Source organism: Henckelia pumila, chromosome 4 (assembly GCF_033568475.1).
Source record: "Henckelia pumila isolate YLH828 chromosome 4, ASM3356847v2, whole genome shotgun sequence".
Lineage (NCBI taxonomy): Eukaryota > Viridiplantae > Streptophyta > Magnoliopsida > Lamiales > Gesneriaceae > Henckelia > Henckelia pumila.
The window spans coordinates 28,391,668-28,402,176 of record NC_133123.1 but is presented as its reverse complement, the minus strand read 5'-3'; the positions used below and the strand labels follow the sequence as shown (position 1 = coordinate 28,402,176).

At 30.2% G+C, this 10,509-nt stretch overlaps 1 protein-coding gene across 2 annotated transcripts; it reads left to right on the top strand.

Annotated features, from left to right (window-relative positions):
• Positions 1-6,286: 6,286 nt before the first annotated feature.
• Positions 6,287-9,154, top strand: LOC140862846 (probable prolyl 4-hydroxylase 7). Of its 2 annotated transcripts, none has more exons than XM_073265884.1 (8): positions 6,287-6,474; positions 6,624-6,710; positions 6,817-6,874; positions 7,347-7,451; positions 7,742-7,799; positions 7,885-8,060; positions 8,147-8,207; positions 8,649-9,154. In XM_073265884.1, exons 1-8 carry the CDS (start codon positions 6,410-6,412, stop codon positions 8,954-8,956), a joined length of 918 nt encoding a protein of 305 aa, XP_073121985.1. In that variant the 5' UTR covers positions 6,287-6,409; the 3' UTR covers positions 8,957-9,154. The 2 variants fall into 2 exon arrangements, with proteins under 2 accessions (XP_073121985.1, XP_073121984.1); XM_073265883.1 differs by having other exon boundaries at positions 6,621-6,710.
• Positions 9,155-10,509: the final 1,355 nt, after the last annotated feature.

Below are 10,509 nucleotides of genomic sequence, written 5' to 3'. Positions count from 1 at the left end.
AATTCATTTTGTTAAAGGAACTGTTAATAAATGTAGACAAGTTAATATATACTAAATTATTGCCAATTTATCAATAGATTGTATATCAAATGAAGTTTATTAACATGCTAATATATTATTATACAGCAAGATAATCGTTCTAGCTAACAATATCCTTGGAATTTTAATGGAGGTACATTTTGTATGAATTTCAATAACAATATTTAATTTGTATTTTGTCGTACGTCGGAACGATATTTTTTGGGCATTAAAAAAGAACTTGCATATTTAATCATTCACCTTCTTATTGTATCTTATTAATGAATTATATACAAATAAATAAATAATATATGTCGTTTATAAAATTACTACGACTTAAAAACTATTTATATCAAAATTGTCAAAGAATGGATCAGAATGATCATGAGAAGTTAACAGATAAATGATAGGAATAAATATATGTTAATTTTTAATTAATTAAGATAAAGAGTATTTTTTGGAAATTTATATTGATATACATAGTTTTTGTGAGATGTTTTCGTTTTATAAGAGTAATAGATATATATGTCTAATTCTATATATAGTAATGATCATCTGCACCTTATGGTGCAGGGTTTTTTATGTGTGACCACTAAAATTCGATATTTTTTATATTTTTTTTAACATTAAAACACAGTACCGGATTTTAGCGATCGCACAAGAAAAATCCTACACCCAAGGATGCAAGTGATCAAAATTATATATATATATATATATATATATATATATATATATATATATATATATATATATATATGACAATATATATAGGTGTTTATATATTCTTGCATCAAAACGTCTGTCTCGAAAATTAAAGTTGTCAAAATTGATATTAGTTTTACTTTAAAATTGATATCTTTGAAATTATCTATATTTTGAGAAGATTTGTATGTCGATCGAAATGCATGCATGCATATCCATATGACCATATCCCATTAATGTTTATTACCATCATCATCATCATCGTCATTACCCATCGAAGTGCATGCGTGCATATCCATATCCAATTAATTTTTATTACCATCATCATCATCATCATCGAAATGCATGCGTGATGCGTGCATATCCATATCCAATTAATTTTTATCACCATTATTATTATTATTATTATTATTATTATTATTATTATTATTATTATTATTATAATATTAATTTTTAAAATTCCAATTATGGAAATATTTCACAATTAGTAATTCATTCATCTTTAACAGGTGATTTCACCTCCTAATAGATATTCGTGTTCTTATTACTCGGTGTTTTTTTGTGAGTAAATATTAATGTTCTGGATTAAAAAATATATTGTAGGTATATTCATCATGCTCAATATTATATATTAGTATCCGGACACACTGCTACGTACTTTTTATTGTCTATATTTTTAACTAAAAAATAAAATAATAAAAATAAAGAGTGAAATAAAAAATAGAATTTTTTGTAAATAAATATTCACAAAAGACAAAAAAAAAATGATATTTGTAATTCCATAATCATCCAATGGTACGCAAAATCATAAGAGATGTCACACGAAAAGAGATGTCACATCAAGAGATCACTAAGGTGCTCTTTTTTTATATATGTAGTATAGATATTAGTATCTAGAGTATGGCATAGCCGATAATACAAATATAATTTTACTTCTCAATTTTAAAATCTAGTCGTAGTGCACGGTACATTACACAAATAAATATTCCGTAAGCTCACTCTCTGGATCCCTTATTTTTCGCGAATATTGGCTCTAACCAGTTGCAACCCATTACGTTCAAACAAAATAGTTTTATATATATGTGTTAGCTAGTCTAGGCTCACCGGATGTAATATTTAGTGTATCTCGACATCATTAAATCATGATTCTATCAATTTTGAATACAAGTTGACATAATATATCAAAAAATTTCAAGAATTAAAATCGTGTAACATCATGGAGAGACCTGATAAGCATGGCAATGAAATAAAGGGAATGTTGCAATCACTTAAAAAATAATTGTTAGATTTTGACTTTAAAAATTAATTGACATGTGTTTCTTAAACCCAGATTATGTGTTAGATTATGCTTAACTTAATTGAAATCCAAAAGTTAGTGATCATATGATGATTTCGATTATTCAAAAGTGATTCTAATAAACAAAGTCAATGTTAAAATCACTCTAGTAACTTATTAATGAAACACTACCCAATTTTCATTTTTAGATTTTCTCACATTTATTTTCAAACACTACCAACTTTTTATTTTTCTTAACTTTTTATAATTTATAAATTTAATTGTTTCTACAAAAGTATAATCTTTTGGAAACAATTCATATTTTAGGAATTGTTTCCTATGCGAGATAGTGATCAGTGGATCATATAACTTATAATATTGAATTAGCAGATGAATGTAAATTGATTTTTATTTGCGTTCATAGTAAATTCAACTTGACGGTAAATGAAATTTATAGATTTAAGAAAATACTCAAGAAATTTCAAATATTGCAATCACATCAAATATTGAATCACATAGTAAACCTTTTTTTTTTTAATCAAAAAGAGAGACGCGAGTTTGAACTTTTTTCAAGCAAAAAAATCCCTTGGGGACATACATAAACCTTTCTCTTACAAGTTGCACCTGCCCATCAATCCCAATTCCCAATGTTGTAATATTTGCATGATCGAGCGACTTGCTGTTTTAACAAAAATTATAGCTTGTGTAACTCAAATCTTTTAAAGCGCATAGTAGTCCAAACATCATGGTTCGATCGCTCTATTAAATATGGACAATTATTGCATCCAACAATTTATAAATAAATAAACAAACAAAAGAGCTTATGCAAACCAAAGAAGTACTAAAACTTCATATATACATCACCAGATCTGCTCCTATCTTCGTATATAAGTTGACTTACATATATAGATCTGGCAAAAAAAATACGTACCTCAGAAATTTACCTGCAGCTGTACACTAGCCATATATATCAACCTCATGTGAGTGTAAGAAATCGGAGGCGGCTTAAGTCGAGGGGAGATGATGCTTAACGAAGAAAAATACCGAATCGAACTGCGTTAGGCATCATCTCTCCTGCGACCAAAGCCCCCTGCTCACACTTTCCTTCCATTTTCTGTACAAATGTAAATGACGATGAAAAATATTGGGGTATATATTTACGGTGTTATCTAAAGGCATGCCGGTCGCATTTGAGGTAGGTGGTTGCTTACTTAGTTCATTAATTAATTGTAATTTGGAAATAATCAAATGTGATAATCGTTGTAATTAAATTTGTACAGCTGGACTTCTACTGGATTTCTTGTAATTGTTTGTAATTGGTGCGACCCTTTCCTGCTTATGTCACCGTATGATGTCAGGTATGGGGATTTCATTCGTCAAATGCGAGAGGGGAGGCTTTTGAAGACGCGACTCGTTTTTGACAATATTTATAAAAAGATTTTATAAAATTATTTTTTACAAAAGTTTAATACAGAAGTTTTAAAATTTATTTTAAAAATATATACGTTTTTACGTCAAATATATATATATATATACACTTACTTCAATTAACAAGTAACATATAAAAAAAAATTCGTATAGAGTCCAAAAAAAATGTTTTACAGAAATAAGTCATTCTACACTTGTTTGGGTATATTAACTACAATTGAACAATAAACAGACTCACCTCGGAATAAACGAAGGATACAAAATACATATAGTCATTGTTTGATTTGATGTATTATTAATTTATGTATAACTTATCCCAATCAATTTTGCCTTATTTTCGTCATATTATTTATCTATTTATTAATTAATAATTTTAAATCAATTAAATCAAATAACTTATAATCTATCTATCAAATCAAATAATGTATTAACTATTTTTTCTTATTTATTTTTAATTTACATTATATTACTTATCTATTGATTATTTATCATATCACTCAAACCAAACGGTGCTATAGCGGATAGTTTGAGGCTAAAACGTGGAAGAGGGTGGTGTCGCTGAAGCATTGACACTTGTTTAAAGTAGTGTTGTTTAAAGTAATGTAAGAGAGAATTTATGAGAATCACTTTTCAGTTTTTCATAAACAAAATTTTTAGATTATGAAATTTTGTTAAGCAAAAGCCGATTAGTGCTTTCTAAAAGTTATCTCAAACTATTTCTCTAATTATTCTCAATGAAAAGAAAAATATTGAAGTGTCATCTCTCCTGCGACAACACCCCCTGCACACTTCTAATTATAAAGTTATCTATGATATACATAATTTCTATATATAATGTGTGCTTGATGTGGAGGGGTAAATGTGAATCGGAATTATATGTAATGGCCCAAGTAAGTCAAATGTCATGTGAATTGGAATAAGTTAGACTAGTCCAATATTTAAATCGGTCCATAGTTACATGGAATGTTACATACAGATGCCGGTCTACTCAAGTGGTCAAACTCAAACGAATTGAACGAGAATGATTTCACACGACTGACTTTCTATTACGCGGTAAATGGCGACTTGCGGGTTGGTCCGCTAGATATAAAGAATCATTATATATCTTATAATTATATTAATAATGTGATATTTTGTATTCAATGTATTATGATATTTTGAAAATAAAAATTATGTATTTAAATTTTTTTTATTGCGTAAGAATTATTGTACAAATGTATATTCAACAATTTTGCTCTAAATTAATGAGAAATATCTATATCCACCTCCTCGCCTCAAAAGATGGGTTGTAAGTTTGTAGTGGGTTGCAGATCTATCCATCTCTAATGGTCTGTTTCGACGGCGTAAAAAAATTATTTAACATAATAGTTTTCAAGTTCGATAATCATACTCACACTATGATTTTTTATTTTTTATACCAAAAACAGTTTTAAAATTTTAAATTATTTCATTATAATTTGTCGTACAAAAAAAATATTTAACATAATATTTTTAATAACATATGCTCACATCGTTTGTGAAGGAGCACTACTTACAAATGAAAATAAAATCATTTAAACAAAATAACAAAGTGTTGTGTTATTTAGATTCAATCCAATTTTTTTTTTTAAAAAAAAAAGACTCCCCTTAAATGCATCGAAATAAGATAGATAAAAATTTTTTTACAAAATTTTAAATTTTATGAAAAAAAAAACTGAAAAATACTTTTTAAAAACAATCCAAAATACGACCTCATCAAAGCGCCCGATGAACTTGATTAAAATGCAAAACTGGATGCTATTCTAGAGCAGCCAGAAGATGGAGGAGCTTGTGAATATGAAAGAATATAGAATTGGGGATTCCCATATTAGATGAGAAGTGAGTGACGTGACAATCCATTTTTTTTTTAAATTTTTATATTGTTGGTAAGTGATTAGGGTTAATTACCATGAGATTAATGTTCATATCAGGCTTTTCGGAGCCTGTTGGTATAATTTTTTTAGCATATTGATTGACTTGAATGTTAAATAGGCAGTGTATAAGATTTTTGTTATGATCGGTAGCAACACGTCCTTTCATAAAATTTAGATACGCTAAGATAGTGTTTGCAACCTTTAAAAATAAGTAATTATGAGATTTTTTTTAGACAATTATTAGATATTGTGTTGCCTGAATCACTTATAATAAATAGTTGTAGACACAAAATATCTTACGAGGAGTCGTATATCACAACTAAGCTGATAATTGCCGAAAGAAAAGATAAAACACTATATGCATATAAAATTTGAAGAATTAGTGCATTTGATGTACTTTTGCAGCTTTCCAAGCAACGAAAAACTAAATCAATTTCACGGTTACTATAAATTACCATTATTGGCATAATATTGATATAAGTGTTAAATTGTTTGAGTATGAGAAATTTAATGGAGAAGGGTAGTTATTAGGAACAATTTACAAGTGTTTGATAGCATATTCGAGAAGTTTAGGTTTTATTTTAACATTTTCATATCTCTAATGCTTAGATTTTTGCGAAAGAAATTGACTCTATTAATATTTATAATAATTTTTTTTCATAAATTGAGTTATAGGTCGGAGATATTTCTCCTAAAATTGACATGTGATTTTTTTGTGAAAACCTATTTTTGTATCTTAAATTAAAATTTACATATATCACATCACAATCACAAAATAAAATATAAGCGAACCATTGCAACGTAACAAATTATTTATTTATTTATTAAATAATAATAATTATTATTATTAATTATAGTATTATAACAATTGGGCCAAAATAAAATGGGCCTTGTCTTAGTTGGAATCGATTAAGCCCAATACCACTCCCAACTATTATTGGTTTTAGCGCACAGTTTCCCAGTGAACCCGTTTACCGCTTAGCACTCGGTCTTCGGGATGCAGAGTAGACCTTTGCGTTGAAATCAGTCATTCGACAGAAATCCCATCAAGATTTCCTTGCCCATCGCGGAGAAAAGTGACAGATTTTGATAGATGGTCATGGGCCTGAGGATTTTTCTATTAATTTCTCTGTGTTTTTTGGTTCATGCGTCTCATGGGTATGTTCCCTTTGATTGGAAAAAAAAAGAGCGTGTTTTGATTCCGAAAGAGAATTTTTGTCTCATGGGTCTCTTTGTCATTGTAGAATGTAGATCGTGGCTGTGTTTTTTTGGTGTACTTAGTACTGTTTTTTATTGGATTGCAGCAGCAAAGAGTCGGTGTTGAAATTGGTTACTGGTGCCTCATCATCGCCGTTGGATCCGACCCGGGTCACTCAAATCTCTTGGAGTCCCAGGTTTTTCGCTTGAAGACGCGTTTTATACGCATTTTTTTTTCATTTTTTTTGTGTTTAATCAATCACTTTATGTGATCTATGATGATGGTTGTTTGGTTTTCTACAGGGCTTTCCTATACCGAGGATTTTTGACTGATGAAGAGTGCGATCATCTCATTGTCCTGGTTAGCCTATTACTTCGTTTCTCGCACCTTTTATGCTTGTGTAAATTGTAATGGGTACGTGGTTTGATGAAATCCATGGAATTTGTAAGCATTTGTTAGATGATGATGTAAGTGTATTGAAGAATGTGGCTAGTGCTCGTGCTACTGTTGTTTATTCCTTGCGTGTTTTTACTCTATTATACTGAGGAGTTGATAATTTTCCAAAGATTTATATCTGTGATTCTCGGAGTAGGAGCTAGACAAAGATGGTGGTTGCTCCGGCTTTTAAATGCTTTCAATCCGAGAATTTTAAGAATAGTTTGGTGGCTTTTTTTTTGGAATTTATTGTAAAATGGTGTTTTTTAACTTAGATTTTGAAAATTGATGGGACTTGTAAGAAATTAGTATTGTGTAATCATTATATGTAAAATGCGAAAATTCATGAATATATGGTAAATGTGCTTTAAATAGTTTATAAAGTTTCTGTGAACAGGCTAAAGATAGTCTAGAGAAGTCTATGGTAGCTGACAATGATTCTGGCAAGAGTGTAGAGAGTGAAGTCCGGACAAGTTCTGGCATGTTTCTTAGCAAAGCACAGGTAGTGAAATCTTTGATTCTCTTAACCTGTTTCAAACAATTCTTAACCTGTTTCAAACAATTTTATATTGCATTGTTTCAAAATTTGAATTTTTAGACCATCGGTAGTGTTTAATTTATCTTTTGAATAGAGTTAGATACAGCGAGGAACACAGTTTTGGCGTATGGATTCATGATTTTCTATAACTAAGAAGCACGCCGAAGTGTTGACATTAAGATTTGAGCTAAATAAAAATATTAATTATCTTCGTTGTTAAACATGATCATTTTATGCATTTGTCTACTTTGAAGGATGAAATAGTTGCTGGCATTGAAGCAAAACTTGCGGCATGGACTTTTCTCCCTCCAGGTACTCTGAAACAACCATGTTGAGGATCAGTTTTGTTATTATTTCAATCAATTCTTCCTACTGTTTGTATCTATATGTGATGTAGAGAATGGGGAGGCTATCCAGATATTGCATTATGAGCATGGTCAAAAGTACGAGCCGCATTTTGATTATTTTCATGACAAGGCCAATCAAGAATTGGGCGGTCACCGAGTGGCGACTGTACTTATGTATTTGTCACATGTTGAGAAGGGTGGGGAAACAGTATTTCCTAATTCAGAGGTAAGTAATGTCATGTGTATTTGCATGTACCTGTAGATGCCTAACATGGAAAAGCTCAATTCTTGTTGACATGATTGATTATGCAGGCAAAAGATAGACAAATAAAGGGTGATGATTGGTCTGACTGTGCTAAAGCGGGCTATGCAGGTATGCACAATTTCACTATGTACTATGCAAAATTGATCATCATTGTACGCCCCTAGGTAAACATGTCCATGCAAACGCAAGTCCACATAGTGGGTTCTGTGTGCACTTCATATTCATGCTCTTATCGACAAAAAAAATCCAATGTATTGAAGGAACCTATCTATAGTCTTTCTGATTTTGAACTTTCTAACGAGTTGACGCGAGCCAAAGATGTATTAGATTAAGAACACAAAGGTTTGATTGGCGATTTTACATTATTGGTGGAATGCATCACTACACAACATCATTTGGGTGAAATAAATTAAAGATCAAAGTGAAATTGCCTTAGATAACTTTGATTCCTCCTTATTTTGCTTGTGGAGGTGGAGTGTGGTTTTTTATTTTTTAATTTTTTTTTAAAATGACTTTCTTATACCTGTCTCCCTGTTGTTCTTTTGACAGTTCAACCAAGAAAGGGTGATGCCCTGTTATTTTTCAGCCTTCACCCTGATGCAAATACAGATCCTTCTAGCTTGCACGGTAGCTGTCCTGTCATCGAAGGCGAGAAGTGGTCAGCCACGAAGTGGATTCATGTGAGGTCTTTTGATTTACCAGCCCGCCCGACAAGTGGTGATTGTGTTGATGAGGATCCAAATTGCACGGCATGGGCTCTTCGAGGGGAATGCGAAAAAAATCCAAACTATATGATTGGCGCTAAAGAGGGTACGGGTTATTGTAGGAAGAGCTGCAAAGCGTGCACATCCAAGTAACTTATCCTGTTGTTCTCATTTAAGCTGAGAGCAAAATTTATTGGTGATCATAGTGTATAATCGAATGATGTTAACATAATACCAAAAGTGAACATATATAAAGGGGAATTGTGCATTCCAGCAATTTGTCATTGCTGTCTTTACTGAGACATGATTTCCGGATTACAGATTAACAATATAAAGTGTGCATTTGATCGATTTGATTTATCTATTAAATCGATTTTTTTCAAGGTCAAATCACTAAAAAATTATTATTATTATTAGTTAAGTAACTTAGTAATGGAATGATTGGAATCCATATTTCACTAAAATGGGTGATTTTTTATTTTTATTAAAAAACAATCAAAGCAAATCCAACTATTCGGTCCAAACTAACTTAATCGGAATAACATAAATAAAGTATATTTCTCACCGATTTGAAAGTTCCATTAAGAAGCAAAGCAAACTATCCCACAAGTCAACTTGTGCTGGTTGATGTTTTTTTAAAAAAAAAAAAAAATTATTCTGTAAAACAGTATTTATTCAATTAATGATAATTTTTGACCATTTATGTCAAAGCTCATGCATTGAAGTTTTAGATTTTAAAATTCATTTTGTTGTTTGGACGAGTCTATGTTGAATAGATTTCAGGTTCATCCATTATTATTCATTTAAATAACAAATTCATTGGTTAGTTTGGAAAAATCCATTTGAAACTGGATTTCAAATATCAACTAGTTATTTTTTGAGTTATTTGAATACATTTCAAATTCACCTCAATAAGGAATCAATTCAAATCTCTCCCTTCAAACATCCCCTCAAATCTGAATCCTCCCACCTAAACCTAATCTAAGATTAATAGTCCATGAAAAATATGATTACGCAAGAGGTAATCACGAAACACATTCTTAGTAATTATAATATCACGTAAATTCATAGTTCGAGACTTGTATTTAGGGGTGGAATAGGGTCGGGACCCGCCCGTAAATCCCCTACCCAACTCCCATTCCGAAAAGAATCGGAAAACTTTTTTTTCTCCCGATCCCGTCCCGAAACATTTCGGGACCCGACTATTCGGGATCCCGAACATTCGGGATCCCGTCGGGTAGGGAGAGAAAATCCCGAATTTTTTTTCATGTTCAAGATTTCGTTCAAAAAATTAAAAAAAATGCGATAATTTTATTAAATATACTATTTAGAAACTTATATTAATAAATAAAAATAAATATTCAACTTAAAACATATAATATTAAAATATTTCGAATAATGTTTCAAAGTTTTGTTAAGAGAAAAAATGTATCGGATAATTATTAATAAAATGTTTGGATACAATTACTAAATAAAGTTTGTTAAATAAATTGTCAAATTAATCTCTTGAGTCTTGTTCTATATATTTGTTCTAATTAGATAATTATAAATATGAATTAATTAAATTATTAATTTAATTTTTTTAAAAAATACACAAAAATAAAATGACATTTCGTGATTTTACAATTTGATCGTCCCAACAATAAAAATTATGCGAATTAAGTCCACAATTAAGTGTTATATGAGTTGAAACCTAATAATATTTA

Excerpts from the sequence above, each read along its gene's own strand:
- LOC140862846 (XM_073265883.1), top strand. The coding sequence starts at position 6,410 with ATGGTCATGGGCCTGAGGATTTTTCTATTAATTTCTCTGTGTTTTTTG. Across the intron at positions 6,475-6,620 it reads TTGGTTCATGCGTCTCATGG|CAGCAAAGAGTCGGTGTTGA; the intron begins GTATGTTCCCTT and ends ATTGGATTGCAG. Across the intron at positions 8,061-8,146 it reads CAGTATTTCCTAATTCAGAG|GCAAAAGATAGACAAATAAA; the intron begins GTAAGTAATGTC and ends TTGATTATGCAG.